Raw genomic sequence first — 19,775 nt, 5'->3', positions numbered from 1 at the left:
TATATTATTTTCTCTGAAAAAAAAGGGCTAGGTCTTATTTTCGGGGTAGGGAGAAACGCAGTATGTCCCTACACTGTATCCCCACTCTATACAGTAGATAACCGCCATATTGTATACTCCACTGTTGTTGGGCTTCTATACTCTGTTTCCCTGTGGTTAGGCCTTCATATTGTATACCTTCTTACCCCATACTGTATACATACCCCCTCTGCAGGTAGTCCCCATACTTTATACCTCCCTCAACCATCTGTAGTTGCCCATGTACCCCCCATATTTAATGTCCCCTACTGTGCATCTTCTTACCCCTCCTGCCTCCTCTGCAGCTTGTGTTGAGCAGTTGGAGGCGGAGTATAACAAGTCTGGCCCTGATTGGCTGATGCTCAGCACCCAGTGTCAGGGATCTGGTCAGCTGACTATAACTAGGGCTTATTATTGGAGTAGGGTTTATTTTTCAAGTCTTCTCTAAATATCCTGCAAAATGGCGCTAGGGCTGATTTTCGGGGTAGGTCTTATTTTAGAAGAAATGCGGCAGTTCTCTGTTCAGACTATTAAGAATTAGAATTGTTGTGTGGGTCAATAATTTCTGCACCATTAAATGCCACACTTGTATAGAACTATTCAGTATATAAACTTTCTCTGTATAAAATCACCAGATATAAAATTGTGAGGGTTAATAACCGTAGAGCCGTGGGTTGTGCACAAAGGAAACGTCTGAATATCTCTTCACGTTGTTTGGCAGGTGCTTGGTTATACGACGGAGCCTGAACTTTACTTCATAACCAGCAATTCTGTCCTCCGAGGTGACAAGTAGAATGACAGTAATGGGTGCTGAACGCTACAGGTAGGAACCAGGGGATACAGGTGACACAGAAACAATGTCTGTCTTGTCAATAGGATACAGTTGAGGTTTTTCTTGTGAAGGCGAGGAGTGAACTGTTCTGCTCCATTGTATGGTCTGTCTTCTCTCATCCACTCACAGTTGTGGCACAGAGAGCTTGTAAGGATAGTGATTTCTTCTGACAAAAGAAGCTTCACAGGCTGCGCTCATTTTATCTCTATAGAGCATATTGTTATTTTGTGTCCTTGGAATGTTAGGGTATGTTCACACAAAGGTTGTTTTGTTCATGCAGATTCTGACATCGGATTGTCTGCAATGGGAAATGTGCGCTGTAGGTTATATAGCATGAATCTGAAATTAGCATTGTGGGGAAAAAGTATTACATTCCCTTTTTTGACATGGACTAACCCGAAGTTAAAACTGGCAGAAATACATTGTGTGAACATAGGGCTAAAAAGAGGGGGAGAAATTATTTTTCTTCTAAATAATTCTGCACATGCTGCTTTAAAATGGGTAAAAAAAAAAATACTCACCTGCCCTGCTCCCACTACCATTCCAGAGACCGGCCTGTTGAGCAGCATGGGTAATTGATTGGCTGAGTGAGCAATTCTTTTTGCGAACACCGACCGTGACCAGGAAGTTCTGCACAGCAGGACCAGGCTCTTTGAGCAAGGTGCTGCTGAGTACAGGTTTTTTTTTTCTTTTTCAGTTTTACAGCAACCTGAACAGAATTATTTAGATACAATGCACAAGCTTATTTTTTAATCCAATATTCTGTAGAGATTTTTTTTTAGAGAATGTATATCACCTTGTAGAAGTGCCAGATAAATCCTTAATATTGTGTCTTTCCATACATGCTCCTATGTTGAGACTCTTAGAGGAGAAATCCAGTGAAAATGTTTATTAAAGTATTGTATTGTCCCCCAAAAGTTATACAAATACCCAATATACACTTATTACAGGAAATGCACATAAAGCTAATAATGCTTTTTCCCTGCCCTTAAGGCTTTACTTCCTGGATAACATGGTGATGTCACTTCCTGGATAACATGGTGATGTCACGACCCGATTCCCAGAGCTGTGCAGGCTGTGGCTGCTGGAGAGGATGATGGCAGAGGGATGTTCAGTGTCCCTGCAGTGCCCTGTGTCCCTCAGTGTCCCCCTGCCATCATCCTCTCCAGCAGCCACAGCCCGCACAGCTCTGGAAGTTGGGTTGTGACATCACCATGTTATCCAGGAAGTGACATCACCATTATATCCAGGAAGTGAAGCCTTGATGCAGTAGTAATTGCAGGGAAAAAGCACTTTATAAGCATTTCCTGTAATAAGTGTATATTGGTGATTTGTATAACTTTTGAGGAACAATGCAATACTTTAATAAAAATTTTCACTGGACTTCGTCTTTAAGAGACTGCATACATACATAGCTGTAGCAATGCCACCTTGCGGTTTCCATCAGGAAAGTCAGATGAAAAATAACTATAGAGCACAGGGTGCTGAGGATGAAAGTAATTTTCTTACCTCCATCCTCGGCACCGATTCTGTGATCTTGTCAGTTTATCTTCTATACTAATGAGGTGTCATTGAGGAAGTCCTGCCCCTAGTGCACCAAAACTGCCAGGCATGATAGGAATTGTACTTTTGCAACAGCTGGAGTGCTGCGAGTTTGACAACCCTGTACTAGGACCTTCATTAGTTATTGTATGTAGTCTGAATCCCCCCCATAAATACACATACATTAGAAATGGCTCTGAACAAGTGTATTTAAACCACAAGTGATCTCATACAATACATGAACAGAGGAGGGTATGGAGAAAGTGAACAGAGGTAGCAATACACTTCTCCCCTCCCAACCCCAAATCTTCACGGTTTTGGGAAGGGTGCAAATAGGGGGGGGAAGTGAGGCTGGTCTGTAAGTGCACAAAAATATAGATGTACGCCTTCCATCAGACGTCTCTCCTGAACTCCAGTTCAGTCCAGTATTTTGGATCCTAAGGAAATCTGCAAGTCTAGTCTAAAGTTCCACAGTTGTGTCTCAGGGGATGGTGGTAAAGGAAGATATAGGGTCAGTATGGGGGGAGGTCCTAACATTTACCCTGTAGCTGCTGGGACACATCTGCAATGCATGGCAATATGTTGTAGATGGGTTTGCCATGTCAGGGGTTAAGTCTTTGCTCTTCTGGCTGTTGAATGCGTCCTCATGAGCCAGTGCTGCCTCCGCCGTCTGCCTCGGGGATGGGTTCCAGTGCCCCTCGCGGCCTGAAGAGGTCAAGGGAGGGGGAGTGGGAGCTGGCACGGCTTATGCCACAGGATAGGCCTGCATGGTGAATCTGTCTCACATGGTCCACAGCTTCGTTCTTGGCATGTTTGAGGAGGTCAGCTTGGCCCTATGGGATAAGAGGAGAATCGGTGAATACTGGGGAAAAAATTGGTTATGGGGGGGTGCAAATATACGAAGCAGATTGTTTTCATCGAATCAACAGTCATCAATCGGGTTGATATGATTGTACTACAATGTGTATCATATGTCAGCGCTTTAGCCCTTGTACTGATATATATGCCCTAACAACTACCTGTGTGCCATGGTATATGTCATCATCCCTTTTTCAGGTGGGATGTAGACATGGAAGTACTGAATTAGGCTGCATTCACACGTTCCGTGCGGAACACTGACGTGGAATGACTTTAACGGACTCCCGCGCCGGGCAGCATCTGTGATAAGATGCTGGGAGTGGGGGAACTCTACAGATATGCGCTGCGCTGTAAATAATCAGCCGCACGGCACATATCTGTACAGCTCCCCCGCTCCCAGCATCTTTACAAAAATACTGGCGGGGGGGGAGAGGAGTCCTTTACAGGCATTCCACGTCCGTGTTCCGCATTCCACGTCCGTGAATGCAGCCTTAACGTAATGTGAACCTATTCTTGTTACAGACTGAAAACTAGGCAAACAGTTAACCAGCAGAAGAAAATGTTATAACAATGATGGACACTCACTTAGAAAGGGTTGTCTGATTTAGAAAGAAACATGTTTGTTGTTTTTTAAACAGCGCCATATCTATCCACAGGTTGTGCATGGTATTGCTACTCAGTACTGCATGGGTGTCTGGTTGCAGTGAATGGGACCGTTTCTGAGAGATGGCAGCCATGTTTTTCTATTTCTGGCTGACCCCCTTTAATAGTACATGAGTAGCGACAAGCATGTATCCATGGGAAGAGAGCGACATTTAGAATCCGTCACTGGGAATTCTCTCTACCCCCCAGTGTTCTTCCCATGAAGATATTATCTGCTTTCTGGGTGGTTCCGGTGACTTCTCTCACCTCAGTCTCCATTAATCTGCCTTGTTATATACGAAACGAGATCAGTACACTCCATGTGATCCTCAGCTGCTGCTCAGTTTGTACCATAAGCCAATACCAACAAAACTAAGGCTGTATTCACATCTAGCAGATATGCTGCATATATTTCCCTGCATAATAGTCTATTCCATTAATTTATGGTTGTTTCTGCAAACCCCATCCAGATAAATGAAATGAATTTTGCAACAAAGCTGCAGCTCCACTTCCTGGTCACAAGGTGGAGCCCTTTGATCTATATAGATCTGGTTATGGCGATCAGCACAGGCTGAAGTTACCTGCACCCCAATGCTTGCTCAGATATGGCTAGCTAGAAAGACGGGGGAGGCGTTATGGCAGTGTGGAGTACTTTATGGTCAAGTATATGGAGAGTATAGATTCATTTGCCGTAGTGTTCTCACCCTGATGCTTCCTTCATCTCAAGTTGCATAGTTTGAAGTTTTCCTATTTTACTGTATATCCTGGCAATTGTCTGTATATTCTATGCACTGTGATGTGGAGCACCGGAGGACACAGACAGGTTTCCATTATCACTGTTAGCTGAATTCCCCAATAATGACAGTAATTTGTCTGGCGGGATTCTGAAAGGCGTCTTATACAGATGACAGAACAAATATGAGAAGAGACGGCAGTCCCGAAAGTGCCTCAAATGCTATTCAGTCTATTGCGTTCTGCTAGATCTTTTTCTTTTATCCTCCTTCAGTGATTTCCCTTTTAGATTGCAAGCCCTTGTGTAGAGCGTTTTATCTCTTGTCTAAGGCAGTGTTCTTCAACTACAATTCCCATCATGATTGGACAGCTGAAGGCTCTTGAGGCGTATTCTGGGGGTTCTAGTTTTGCAACAGCTGGAGTGTTACAGGTACAGTATAGCACCTTGCATGTTTAATCTGCATATGGGGGGGGGGGGGGCTTTGGGTTTCCTGTTCTCATGCTTGCCTAGGGCCCCAGAGGTCAGACCTCCCCCCATCTCTTAGTTATACCCTATCCTATACATACTTTGGACTGAGCATAACTATCCTAGATGGGAATACCCCTTAAAGGTAAATTCACACGGGCGTATCCGCAGCAAATTTAACACTGCAAACTCGCAGCTAAATCCGCAGCGGATACCTCCCCTGTGAATTGCAATGTGATTACATACTGGCTGCGTGATTACATCCCGCTGCCAGTATGTAGGTCCCGGCCCCATTAACCCCCGCCGCCCGGGATGATACATTACCGGCACCACCACCACCGGCACGACCCCGCTGCCGTCACTGATTGGTTGCGCAGGACCTCCGGGAGCCTCAGACGCGGGCAGATCGCGCTGCCGGTAATGTATCATCCCGGGCGGTGGGGGTTAATGGGGCCGGGACTTACTTGCTGGCAGCAGGATGACAATCCCGCAGCCAGTATGTAATCACATTGCAATTCACAGGGGAGGTATCCGCTGCGGATTTAGCTGCGGGTTTGCAGCGTTAAATCCACTGCGGATACGCCCGTGTGAATTTACCCTTAGGGAAGCTTCACATGTACTGGATCCGCAGCAGATTTCATGCTGCGAGTTTGCAGCGAAATTTGCTGCGGATCCTGGTAGTGGGAAGTTGAATGGGTCACATACCCGCAGTGTAACCTGCTCAGCACCGCGGCTGTGTGAGAGGTTCCCACTTATTGGCTGATGGGGACTGATGGGAGCCGGGAGCCTCACAGCCGCGGCACCGAGCAGGTAATGTATGCTGGGGGCTGCGAGCGGCGGGGGGTTAAAGGGGCTGGGTTACATATCTGCAGTGGAATGAAAATTCCGCTGCAGATATGTAACCCCATAGACCTTCACACTACCAGGATGAAATCCGCTGCGGATCAAGTGTGAAGCTACCCTGAAGAAGATACTTCAGCAGCAGCTTGAAGGTCGTAACATGCTACAGATATTCCCAATAAACTGTCATTTAGAATCTGCAGTGTGTGAACATACCCTATATTAGCCAGGAGACCTGAATAGACACTTACTAATTATATATAACGTGTGTATATATATACATATACACACACACACACACACAGTGGTGCCTTGGATTACGAGCATAATTTGTTCCGGGACCGTGCTTGTAATCCAAATCCACTCTTAAACCAAAGAAAATTTTCCCATAAGAAATCATAGAAATGCAGACAATTGTACACCCACACCCAATTCCACACCCAAAAAATAATGATTTATTATTCTGAAGGAATGAGCAGGAAAGATGTGGGCACATACATGCAGCACTCTCTGTCCGGGGAGAGAGGGATTACATCTATGAAGAGATTACCCCCACAGTCCTGTCCCTTGATGCAAGCCCCAGCCTGAAGTGGATCTGCTATGTTTTGGAAGGTGAGGGAGACCTCCTGAGTACAGGGCTGTAGACCTCAGGCCATGCCCCTCCTCCACCCGTGCTCCCACCCAGTACAGGCAGCTCTTAAACCAAGGCATATTTTGAAAAACTGTTCGCTCTTAAACCAAGTTACCACTCTGTGTGTGTGTGTGTGTATATATATATATATATATATATATATATATATATATATATATATATATATATATATATATATACACACAAATATACATACAATCTCCATGGGTGACTGTATGGAATTCATATCATAGCTTCTGTTAAATCTATACAGCACAACATACATATTAATCTGAGGCCATAAACATAATGTGAACATAGACTGAAGGAGTACAGCTGCCATGCATCCTAACAGAGAACCATATGTGCGACAACAGCTAAGAGAAGTTCCAGCATCCATTAAAGTAAGCATGGCTTTTATTTAAAGGGGTTATCCAGCGCTACAAAAACATGGCCACTTTTCCCCCCTACTGTTGTCTCCAGTTCAGGTGCAGTTTACAATTAAGCTCCATTTACTTCAATGGAACCGATTTTCAAAACCCCACCCAATCTGGAGACAACAGTGGCGGGAAAGTGGCTATGTTTTTGTAACGCTAGAGAACCCCTTTAAGTTTTCATTAAAAATAATAATAATAATAATCACAAGACAGGGATGCATCAGCGTTCTTTGTTGTTTATGGAAATCTAAATAAAAGCCAAGATTTTTCTTGTTTTAATGGATGCTTGAACGTCCTCCCTCCCTCTGTTGTAAAGAGTATATCATACCTCTCATCGTCTTATGCCTGTTTTCACACTTTTTTCCTTGCTGGAATGGGGGAGGGAGTGCCCCTCTCTCTGAAGGTCTCAAGCTGGGTCCTCCACAGAGTGAGACAGACACTAATACACAATGAGCCAGCATGTAATACTTCAGCTCTACTGTGGTGGCGCTGCACTTACTAATGGTTTACCCTGCAAGTTACAGCTGATCACAGGGTGTCCTGCTGCTGGAACCTCCAAACACTGTCTAAAGTGGACAACCCTTTGAATCTGAGGTTGGTGCTCCATTTTTTTTTTTTTATCAATAATCTCATTCCTCCCACTAGCTGTTGACACTTGTATTTTCCTTACAGTGGTTCGAGGAGGTCGATATTCACCCTTATATAGATGTATATGGTTCAAACTTCTAGAGGTAAGTATAAAATCCACCACATCCATTGTGTTTAGATCTAGAATTTCAAATAGACTGTTCAACTATTAAAGCAAAGCAATGATGTAACAGGTTAATGCTCAGAACCATGATTGGAATGTATAAATATATATGAAGCTGAGCTATATTCCTGGAGGTAGAAATCCCCCATAATCCCTGCATTACATGTGACCTCTATAGGATACAGCAGATCACTGCTTCCACTGCCATCTCCTAACACCTCAGCTGCTGCAGTGTTCATAGGGCTATTCTACAGTAGTGGGAGAGGTCATACGCAGAGAACAACCCACATCTGATCTGTCACCTTGAAAATTCATATTTTTCATGACTCAGCGCAGTCCACTTTCCTAGTACATTTATATTTATTGCACCAAGTTGTACACGGCCTTCAGGTCAGGGTTACACTGAATCCTTTTGTAGCGCTACAGATTGATTGATTGAACTATTGAGCGACAACCACAGGCTACAGGATTACACACAGCTCAGTGTATTGCCTTTTCTTCTGCTTAATAGTTAGAATCAATTAATAGAGCTTGGAAAAAGCTGTAGTGTAGCCCCTTTGGCTTTAAATTTTTTTTTTTAAAGATTTGACTAGATTTAGTATTACCCTAAAAAAAAAAAAAAAAAAACTCACTCACCCTGATATGCACTGCATGGTGTCCTGCCCAAAGTATGCTCACCATTTACATGATGCTGGCCCAGCAGTTCCGTACTGTACATGCTGGAAGACATTGCTGAGGTCAGTGATAGTGGAACCAATGTTATCACAGCAGCAGGCCCCAAAGGGACACCGGGGCCACAGATTTAAAGCGGATCTGTCAGCCGCCGATAGACCCATAAAGAGGTCAGCGTAAGAGAAACATTGTAGAAGGTCCAGACCACCATCGCAAATGCCTGGAAGCAGTATCATCATCTTAGGTGCCCATAGTGCTCTGTACTGAGTGCTTCCCACCCCTCTTGTCTGCTATGGCTGATACTGTGAGTGGTCAAAGGTGAGAGGAGGGTGCGAATGTTCCTAATACAGAGACCTCATGGCACCTAAGAACAATCCTGACCCCTTGTGGTGGTGATGATGATTGAGACCTGCTACTAAGTGGCTTAGTCATGCAAGCTGCAAAACAGAGACGACATAGGTATGTATGGTGTCCCCTCTCTGACCTATGTTGGGACCTGCCAGGAGTTTTCGGATGTCTCAGGACTGAGGACAGGTCCGCTTTACGTGTCAGTAGCCAATTTGTGAAAAACAGTAGTCCATCTGCCTGTTATTTCTGTATGCTCAGGCTACGGCTGAAGTCTATGCATTGGAACCATAGCTACAGAGTGGAGACTAGATTTGGCTTGTATTATTATACATCTGCTCTATTATTTTAAAATATAATTCTTGTTCAAATATTCTTGAAAATTTTAATTAAAAAAAAAAAAAAAAATGGCCGCAGTCATTATTAAAGTCTCCCCCTCCATGACTACGGCATAGCAGTATGGAATGTGTCACATAGAGGCTTGAAGTTCCCTAATATTGTTGGTATAGGAAGAGTTAACCTATAATACATCATAATGCCTGTCCTATTACAGCCAGAGCCGCCTCAGTGTTTGTTCAGGGCACTAAATGCCTCTTACAGTGCCCAGGCCTGGATCTCCAGGAGTCTGCTCTACACAGAGACTATATACATTAGAATAACCCTGTTACGAGGGAGCAGATCTATGTGCCTACTGAGACAATGGTAACACTTTGTACCAGAGACCTCACATGTAGACTGTTTGCTGAATGCCTCCATCTACAGCCACAAGAAGTCAGCTGCGTGTACTGCCACCTGTTACTGAGAGTACTGCGCCATGGCTGGTGTAATAGCGCAGATAGACGGTAGTGTACACAGTTCTATTATCACTTCCAGACTCACCGCCAAAGTAAACAAGCACCAATGTTTGCATGGATACCACTGCTGTGACAGTAAGGGCCACTTTGGTTTCTATACTGGTACTGCCAAACCTCACTAGGTCTTCTCCATGTCAGAAGATCCAAACAGCTAAATAGAAGCTTTGTCATGTAATGAATATATATTGGTTGTCTACCTCTGACTTTTTATATGGAGATCTTTTCTGTTAGATTCTCCAGGATACTGCATCAGATGAGGCAGAGCTGAGCATCTCCCTGCAGAATGACTTCTAGCGCACTGTAGTAACATATGGCGGCACCGTATGGCAGCAAACTGACTGCCTACAGTGCCATACAGTGAATCCACAGGAACTCTGTAGCCTACAACCAGTATAAACGTCATCAAACTGGCAGAATGGTATATCATGGATTACCCAGGCAGGATCCATTAGGTGCAATGGACTGAACATAATATACTAGTGACTCAGTCCATTTCTGAGCGCATATTGTTCTACTAGTATGCAGACATCCACCTCAATGTAGGCTGCTTACCAGATGTGAACAGAAGCGAGAATACCACTGGGCAGCGTGGAGAGGTATGTAAACAGTTTATTATAACACACTAGGTCAAGGGCTGCACGGACATCTCTGATATAGATATATAATTTGCACATATATATCCCTTGCTGCATGATTATACAGTCATATAATAGGCTTATTAAGCGAGCACCGATCTAGCAGATCAGCACTCGTTTACATAATTGGACTGTGTAAAGGTGGCCATAAAACTTTAATAACTGATGGCCGAACAATTCTCTACGGGGACGGCTAAGCCACAGCCAGAGAACTCTGATGGAGGCATACCGCTCGCTCCTAGAATGAAAGGGCAATGTAATGATTTTCCATCACAACAACCTCTATCTCCACCAACATCATCTGTCAGTGGTTAGTCGTGAGAGGCCCATACACTGGTACAGCCAACTAAAGTATGGTGTATATGGAGCTCTCTTGACTGACCACCGACAGATGAAGTTGGGCATTATGGAAAATCACCGGCCAGCATTTTTTCTGGCAGAGATACACCGCAACCAGAGCTCTCTGGCTGCGGCTTAACTCTCCCCTCCCTATAGAGAACATATGAATGGTCGGCTATGCCAAACATTCATGTGTATGAAGAGGACAGGAGAGATAACAGACAGCCGTCAGTCATTGAAGGTGTATGTGTACGTTTATAACAATGGCCGAACCTGTTGTGAATTGGATAACGCTGGGGAACCCCTTCAATAGTATAGTGGGAAAACCTGCTTAGAGTACCACACTGTTATAGCAAAGGGTAAAGTAGGCAGCAGATGCCGCTCCAGGTGATCCGCTCTCTCTGTTGTAAGTCAGAAAGAGGATTCAGAAAAGCTTTTTGATTGAAATTATGACGCTTATGTGAACAGAGCCTAATGTTGGCAATATTCAGTGATTACAGATGTATTGTTAAATTAAACCAGTAGATGGCAGCAGTGACTCGCATACCTTCAGGACAGTGATATTCCAGGCAAAGCTTTCCATTGCTTTCTGTAGCTTCCTTCCCTTCAGTCCTTCTTTGGCACCGATCCGATGGAGGTCTTCATGAAAACCCATTCCTAACAAAAAAATAAAAAATATAAAATAAATAAATCAGGAAACCAATATGCTTAGAAGCAATGCTACAAACCCTGCTGTTCATTATGTAATACCACACACTAAATCCTAGCTTGATAATCCTTAAACAATCTATACATCTTGTGCTGAGACAGACCTGGCTATCACATAACACCGCAGAAAAGTCAACTTTATAGAGAACTGTATAAATGTGGATGTGGGCCATTCTAATCCATGAGGAACTGCAACAAAATACAGGAAGGGAAAAACTGTCTGATCCTCGGACGTGTCTCAGATGACACATCACGAAAGAAGCGGTGGGGAAGTGCAGCTTCACAGGAAAACCATGCATGAGCAGACACGGCAGATCTTATCCGGAAGCCTAGGGACACATTGCTGAGCTGCGGAGATGATCGAAGATGAGATTACCGTCTGCTATGGTTTAGGTCTCCAGTGTAGATATATATGAAGCTGCATTTCTATTATGCTGATGATGGAGCGGTGGAGACGGCACCATTCACGTTACCACAGGACAGTGGCATTAATAACCTCTACATGTCTATTTACTTCACCTTTAGATAACTATCAATGGCATACAGCTATAGAGCTGCAGTGTAACCTAATGGGTTCCCACTTAGGTTAGGAGGTCATGACAAATTGCAACAAAACCCAGATCTGGTCTTATTGCATCCAGAAATTGATATAAGGGATAAGCGGATTTAGTACTGTAAAGTGCTTTGTTAGTACTGTAAATTCGCTCATCTCTAATTAGAATATAACATTTATTTCCAATGTGGAGAATGTAAAAAAAAAAAAAAGGGGGGGGGGAGGGAAGGGTTCCACTGCCAGAATTGCATGTTTTGTGTCCTCACCTCCTAAACAATATGGACTACAAAGCGATCAAAAGGCCATATGCATACCAAAAATGGCACCAAATATAACTATTATATTTCATATTGCTGATATTATACTAACCTGCAGGATGAAGTTACCATGTCATTTTACTGCAAACTAATAGGTGAAAATGTACTTCATAGATCTTCTTACCCATGATATATAACTCCTATTTCAATTGTTCGCTCCTGCACCGAGATATAAGATTTTCATGCTTTATGCAAATTAGAAGATAAAGCCCATGGGGTGTTCCCATATGCTGCAAAAGCCCAGCAATATTCCCGCCCCATCTCTTCTAACTAACACCCCTATGTCTGCATGTATACACTCATTCTTTACATTGACAGGCTGGATATTGCTGAGAACACATCTTCTAATTTGCATAAAGCTACTAAAGCGTATATCTCAAGAGCTGGAGCGATGGATTGAAATAAGAGTTATATATCTCAAACAGGGTAAGAAGCCCTGTAGACTGCCAGTACTTTAGTTAGAAGCGGACCTGTCATCGGTACCACTGTCAATGTGGCTAATCCACCTCCTGCTCAATGCATTGTCACTTATTCATAGGTATTTGAAATGTATGCTGAAAAAAGCGTGAACTACTGCTTCTATTCCCATTAAAAACAATGAATCACATCCTGCACACACTCATTCTCCCATTTTGTGTTTTGGCGCATAATAGGAACATCGCTTTATGGCATAGTATTATAGCTTTCTAACCCTGTCCCTATAAGTTACTGGTAGGTATGTTAGTCCTCAGACTGTACCCGCTGTGTGCTCATGGAGGTGCTCAGCTGTACAGTTATGGTGGATGCTCCCTGGCGCCATTCTTGATTGATGAACATCCTGGGGGTACAATAGGCCTGTGATGATATATTCCTGCTGCCAAGACATCAATCAAGCAGCAATGGTTGTAGAGACCATCATCTGAGCAATCTCCATGATTACAAGCAGGTAAGTAGTATAACCATGCAACAGTCAAACTACTACTTATAGCCGAGATGGGGAATAGAGATGAGCATGCTTCAGTCTGATCATTCAGCATTTGAATACTGGGGAGTCCTGGAAAACATGGATACAGCCTATGGCTTTGTTCACACAACGTATATTTTTGTAAAATCACGGCCGTTGTTGCATATTGCAACAATGGCCGTGATTATTACGAAAATAGACGTTACCTTGCAGTCTATAGGATCCCGGCCAGAGCGTATTATACACATGGTATACGCTCCGGCCAGGATCCCTAGCAGCGCCGCAAACAACTGACCTGTCAGTTTTCTGCAGCCGCTATTCATTGAATAGTGGCCGCAGAACACCCTGTCAGTGCACACTATAGAGGGGGTGGCTCTGGCTGTACGCTCCATAGTGTGCTAAGGGAAGTACTGATGTGGGCGGGCACGGATGCGCCCGAATCAGAATTCTGCGGCGCTAAAGATCATCCGGCCGGTACTGCAGAGACCTGACCGGGTCACGGAACGGCCAGTCTCTTACTATGTATGAACATAGCCTATGTCTGTATCCATGTTTTCCAGGACTCTATAGGGCTACAGCCAACTTCTTCAGCTACCGGTAATCAAATGCCAAAGGAAACCTAAGGCTCTCCAAATTTGGCTGCCCAGACATGATAGGATTTGTCGTTTTGGAACAGAAGGGTCAAAGCCCCCACCCCCCGCCCTGTCTTATGGACTAGGACAACACAGCAACTTTTCAATCTTTAGCAATGCAGCCCATGTCTCAACAGTGGCATAAATGTTGCCTTAAACCGTTGGTTGATAAAAATCCATCTGGGACAGGTAAGTAACGTGCGTGTCACAATGCATACCCTTTCATTACTGTGCTCTTTGGTCATGCCACCTTCATTGCAGCCAATGTCATTATACATCAATACTACGTATAGGGACAGGATTAGAAGGCTTTTCATCTAGACTATAATGTCAGAAATGATCCTTTAGGGGGTTAAAGCTAATGACCGGTTCCCTTCAAAGTGTCCATCAGGAGCCAGATTGAGGCAGGATGAAGACAGCACTTTGCCTGGTGCTCCGGCTGTGACAGAACAATGAGACTTGGCAAAGAAAGAGAATCTCTCATGCACTGAGTCTATGACAATTACGTGGAGCAGCACTATAAATAGATGGAGGTATGTGATTAACTGGCAGAGACAACGCTGAGGGGGGGTTATGGGATGCTTAACCCATTGCCAGAGGAGACGGTAGCGGCTGTCATAGCATACTACCTCTCCAGGTCCGTGAAGTGTTTATCACAGGGAACGTCAAATCTTCCCATCATGCTTTGCTCTGTATATCCTTGTTACTCAGTACACAAGGGTTATGGAAAAACTTCTATTATTGGAGATTATCTTTCCGATGGCTACGTGTGTTGTATCCGTGTAATAAAAGCCTATTGTCCGAAATGTGTGACATACCTCCCTGCACCTAATATACTTCTATAGCTCCAGTGCTGTCAGCAAACTGGACACTAAACTCCCACGGTATGCTTTTATAAGGTTGGATAGCTTCTTTCTGATGGTTTCCAGGTAGTAATGGAATAGTGACACAGTAAACGGCTAATGAAGATGTATGGAGAAGTATAACTAACTATTCAGCCAATGTTAATCCTATAGAGGCCAATATCCAACATGCTGTTCATTTTACAGTGATTTTATTTTCTTGGCACATAGTTACATGGGTCCTGGGAATTGTCCAGCTCTGTTACATTAGACTGGAGGTAGCATGAAAAACAAGGACCAATATCCTATCAACTTCAGCCAGTGGGGTTCAAACTGTGCCTCCCCTGCCGTAGCAAAACTATAACTCCCAGCATGCCTGGAGTTGTAGTTTTGCAATAACTAAAGTTGGGGAAGACCTACATTTAATATTTAACATCTATGTAATATCCCAGTACCTGGTCTACTCAGTACTAAAGTAGATAGGTTGGCAGTGGAACCACCTCAGTACAGTGGTCCCTCAACTTACAATAGAATGATGGTTGACCTTAGGGAGATCAACCAAAACACTGCAGAGACACCATCACGTGTTTCTCAACGTCAGTGAGCTAGCCAGACCTTCCTCCGGAAAGGAACAACCAAGCCAAGGGTGGTCTCCATTCAAGGAAACCACCTCAGCAAGGTATCCATCCACAGACAGCTGTTTCAGGGTATTTGCCCCTCATCAGTGCACCCTATACTCACCTGATCCCGCCGGGTCCCGCTTCTCGAGCCGGTCGGGTGACTGAGATATCAGTGCCCGAAGCCCAGCGCGCGCTCCTCAGAGTCCAACGCTTATAGAGAATGACGGAGCGTCGGACTCACCTGTCATTCTCTATAAGAGTTGGACTCATCCGAGATGCGCGCGCCGAGCGTTGATATCTCAGTCACCCGTCCGGCTCAAGAAGCGGGATCAGGTGAGTGTATAGGGTGCTCCAGCGGGGGTCGGGAGCCTGTCACCCCAGCAACGGGGGTGACAGGTCCTCTTTAAATGTCTTTTTTTTTTCATTTTGGGGGGGCCCAGAACCAAATACCAGTTTTCCATAGAGTTAAAGACTCAACATGCAATGGTCTCAACATACAATGGTCCTCTCAGAACCAATTAATATTGTATGTTGAGGGACCACTGTATAATCCAGTAAGGGTAGTGAGAGTCAGAACATGTCTAATATGTTATCCTGCTCTATTGCTTGATCTGTGCATACACTGTAGCTAATAGAATATGCATTGGTTTACATTCGCTGTGCTGCCCCCTCTGGTGGATTAAATGTAAACGTATGAAGTCTGATGCCCTTCCCATACAGACTTCCCATGGAAGCCCCTAGAAAGGATGTAGGGGTCCCCAAGTCTAAGGGCCCTATTCCCCGGACGATTATCGTTCAGATTATCGTTAAATCGTTCGAATCTAAACGATAATCGTTCAGTTGAAATGCAGTTAATGATTGACGACCAAACGAGAAATTGTTAATCGCTTTATAAGACCTGGACCTATTTTTATTGTTGCTCGTTCGCAAAACGTTCGCATTGAATAGGACATCGTTCAGTCGTTCTCAATAGATACGAATGCAATAGCAAATAAATAGCGAAGAAAAACTATCGCAATTACGATCATAAGTAACGATTATTGTTCCATGGAAATGAGTGAACGTTTTCAGGTCTTTCGCAATAGCGGTCGTTTGAGATCATTAATAGTTAACGATTATGCAAACGATAATCGTCCGGTGGAATAGGGCCCTAACCCTCCCACTCCAGGGGCCTGCAACAAGTCAGTCCTGGCTAGGCCAGAAAAGGAGAAGGTCTAGTCTGATCAGTTGTAGTCTGGCTCAGACCAGTTAAGGAGCCCAGAGCTTTACCCTGCCAGCAAGCCTGCTATATGCAGAAACACACTTAGGGCGCTATTCCACGGGACGATTATCGTTCGGATAATTGCTAACTATAAACGATCTCAAACGACTGCCATTGCGAACAACCTGAAATCGTTTACCTAATTACACGGAACGATGATCCTTACTTATGATCGTTCTTGAGGTCGTCTTGTCGTTGCTATTGTGACGAGCAACGAAAAAAATAGGTCCAGGTCTCCTTAAGTGATCAACGATTTCTCATTCGTCATTTAATCGCTAACTGCTATTCAACCGAACGATTATCGCTTAGTTCCAAACGATTTAACGATTATCCAAAACGATAATCATCACGTGGAATAGGGCCCTTTGTCCTGGCTCTGTCAGTAAAACAATCCGAGCTGAACGGCAACGCTAGTCAGCCTGGCTCGTGACTCTCACTACATTATGTGAAGCATAATATAATATATACACCCACGAGCTGCTATTAGTCCATGCTATATAGAGATATCTACTAGAAGCCATATGATGGCTTTAAGAGAGAGAGAGATTCACTTAAAATCAGAAGGGAAAAGAAAAAAAAAAATAAGTGCCCTCCAGCAACTACTTGACCCCTCTTTATGGACCTCTCCGTGACTGCACAGCCATAAACACAGCCGCCCTGATACATGGAATCTGACTGCTGGGACCCCCACCGATCCCACGTAATTGTCCTGTAATGAATGGAGGGCTCACCACACCTGTGCTCCACTCATTCTCCATGGGGCTACAAAATGTTTCTGAGTGCTGAGTGCTCATTGGGAGATTACGTTCCTGTGATCGGTGGGGGTCCCAGCAGTCGGACCCCCTGCAATCAGTTTATTATCCCCTAACCTATGGACAAATAATTTTTGTAATTCAAGTTCACAACTGTATTGAGTCATAGTTTTTTGCATCTTAACCTTAAAGGAGTACTATGAGGTCAGAAACTATTCCATATGTAATGAGAAAAGTTACTGAGGCCACTAAGCATGTGCCCAGCGTCCAGCCCTCCAGCTACTGTGACATCACACAACACCCAGCTGGCCCTGCGCTACTTCTATCATCTTTCATGGGGTTGTGACATCCACATATCTGCGGAGGACCTTCTTGCCATAGACATTGCATGCCTTTTCCTGGACAGCATTAACCCCTTAACTTGCATATAGGTCCTAAAAGATCAGACACTTTCCTTCTGTTTTACACATGGTTTAAAGCCTTATCTTTCTTTATGGGCTGTATTATTTCCCATATGTCCCCCACATAAGGTCATAAGAGAGGCCTGTGGGACATTCACTCTTATTTCATCATTTTCCACTATAGCTGAAGCATCCTTAGGAGGATGCACTTATACGGAACGATTATCGTTCTAATTTTCGCGATAACGATCGCATATGAGCAATAATCGGCTCGTGTAAACACAGCGAACGATCAAGTGACGAGCGAGATATCGTTCATTTTGATCTTTCAACATCTTCTCAAATTGCCGTTCGCTAAAAATTCGCAGATCGCTTTGCGTAAACAGTCTTTCACCGATTCACCCTGTGTGTGAGATCTTAAAACAATCGCAATAACGATTTTTCCAAATTATATATTGTTCCGTCTAAATGCTGATCGTTATAAAAAACACATTGTTATTTCAAAATCATTAATCGTTCGATTGGGCGAATTATCGCTCCGTGTAATGCAGCATTACACGGACCCTGTAGTGATATTAGTCACAAGTAATCTGGATCCAGCTCTGCCAGGCCAGGGGGCACCTATTTAATAGAAGCAGCTGTTACCACTGTTTCTAGTGTTCAATGAGATATGTAAGGTTGGTTTTACACTGCATCAGCAATGTCTGTCAGATGCATACATTGGGGGAGTCCCCAATGTATATACCCTGCATTATACTATGATGGATGCCGCCTGCAGGAGCTTTACACCCGAGCCTTACATCTACAATAATGTTGGTTTACAGCACACTGTACATTTATAGAATGTGGCCCTCAGTAAGTTAAAGGGATACTCTACTGAGAAAGAACATTTAAAATCAACTGGTGTCAGAAAGATAAAAATTTATAAATTACTTCTATTTAAAAAATGTTAAGTCTTCCAGTATTTATCAGCTGCTGTATGTCCTGCAGGAAGTGGTGTATTCTTTCCAGGCTGACAGGAACTGTCCAAAGCAGTAGCAAATCCCCATATAAAACCTCTCCTGCTCTGGACAGTTTCTGACATGGACAGAGGTGGCAGCAGAGAGCACTGTGTCAGACTGGAAAGAATATGTTCCTGTGGGACATACAGCAGCTGATAAGTACTGGAAGACGTGAGCTTTTTAAACAGAAGTAAATTACCAATCTGTATAACTTTCTGACACATGCTGATTTAAAAACTTTTTTTTGGTCCATGTGCGGCACAAATATCTGTAGTTTTTATATGGGGTAGCGCACAGTATTTTATAGGCTAGTCCTGGAGAAGACCCAGCATTGGTTCAGCTTAACAGAGCAATATTCTCTTTAGAGACAACAAAGAAGAATGGAAACGGCCCTTGGGTCACATCGCCCTCCTATCCTGCGGTTAGTTGTGGGACCAAATGTAGGGGGTGTAAGTGTTTTCCCATAGATGTGGGCAACTCTAATCTGTGCTTACAAATACCACATATGCGTGGTTAGTAAATTGTTTTAGTTCTCTGTTAAGTAACAAGAGACTAAAATGCTAAATATTAGCATCTGCCTGGAACAGACTGAATGGAATGTACAGTATTCTGCCTGTGTTCTTCACACAGTTCTACAAGAAGTGACCTTAAAGGTGTATTCCCATTCAATAAAGGGAATAGTGGTAGGAGAGGTGGTGGTCTGACCTGCTTCTTTTACTCCTTGTCTGCTCAGGGAGATGGTGATATAGGCTGGTGGGGGTTGGTCAGAGATGGTAAAACGTTTAAGAGGGTGGGGCTAGAGCTCAGAGATGAGATCCCGCCAAGCCATCCTGATGATGCGTTGTCACAGGAGAGAGGGAGGAGCCGGGGACAATACACATTTTGTAGTCCTTCTATTCTTCATTCTATTTCCTGACAGCGTAGAAGCACTTGCTGAAGCCAGTACTATTCGTGGCAACACTATATAAGTAAATTATATATCCTAGGGCGATTGTATTCAAATACAATTATATTCTGATACCTAAATACCACTTCTGTAAAATTCTGTACAGCCCTTCTAAAAATGCTGATCTAGTGATCACTAAATACAGTATATACAGCCGCAATGTGCTCTCTCTCTCTCTGTACAATGTATGGGCGGACGCCTCCTG

The 19,775-nt window shown here is 43.9% G+C and overlaps 1 protein-coding gene across 2 annotated transcripts in view; it reads right to left on the bottom strand.

Moving 5' to 3' along the window:
• Positions 1-2,583: 2,583 nt before the first annotated feature.
• Positions 2,584-19,775, bottom strand: part of LOC138771715 (inactive phospholipase C-like protein 2) — a 76,052-nt gene continuing 58,860 nt past the window's right edge. For both annotated transcript variants that reach the window (XM_069951638.1, XM_069951637.1), the window contains exons 5-6: positions 11,142-11,251; positions 2,584-3,225 (exon numbers count right to left, since the gene is read on the bottom strand). In XM_069951638.1, the coding sequence (XP_069807739.1) occupies positions 3,037-3,225; positions 11,142-11,251 (299 nt within the window). In that variant the 3' untranslated portion in view covers positions 2,584-3,036. The remainder of the gene's footprint in view (positions 3,226-11,141; positions 11,252-19,775) is intronic.

This window comes from Dendropsophus ebraccatus, chromosome 14 (genome assembly GCF_027789765.1).
Source record: "Dendropsophus ebraccatus isolate aDenEbr1 chromosome 14, aDenEbr1.pat, whole genome shotgun sequence".
NCBI lineage: Eukaryota > Metazoa > Chordata > Amphibia > Anura > Hylidae > Dendropsophus > Dendropsophus ebraccatus.
The sequence above is the reverse complement of the archived record's forward strand: the minus strand, read 5'-3'. Positions and strand labels throughout refer to the sequence as shown.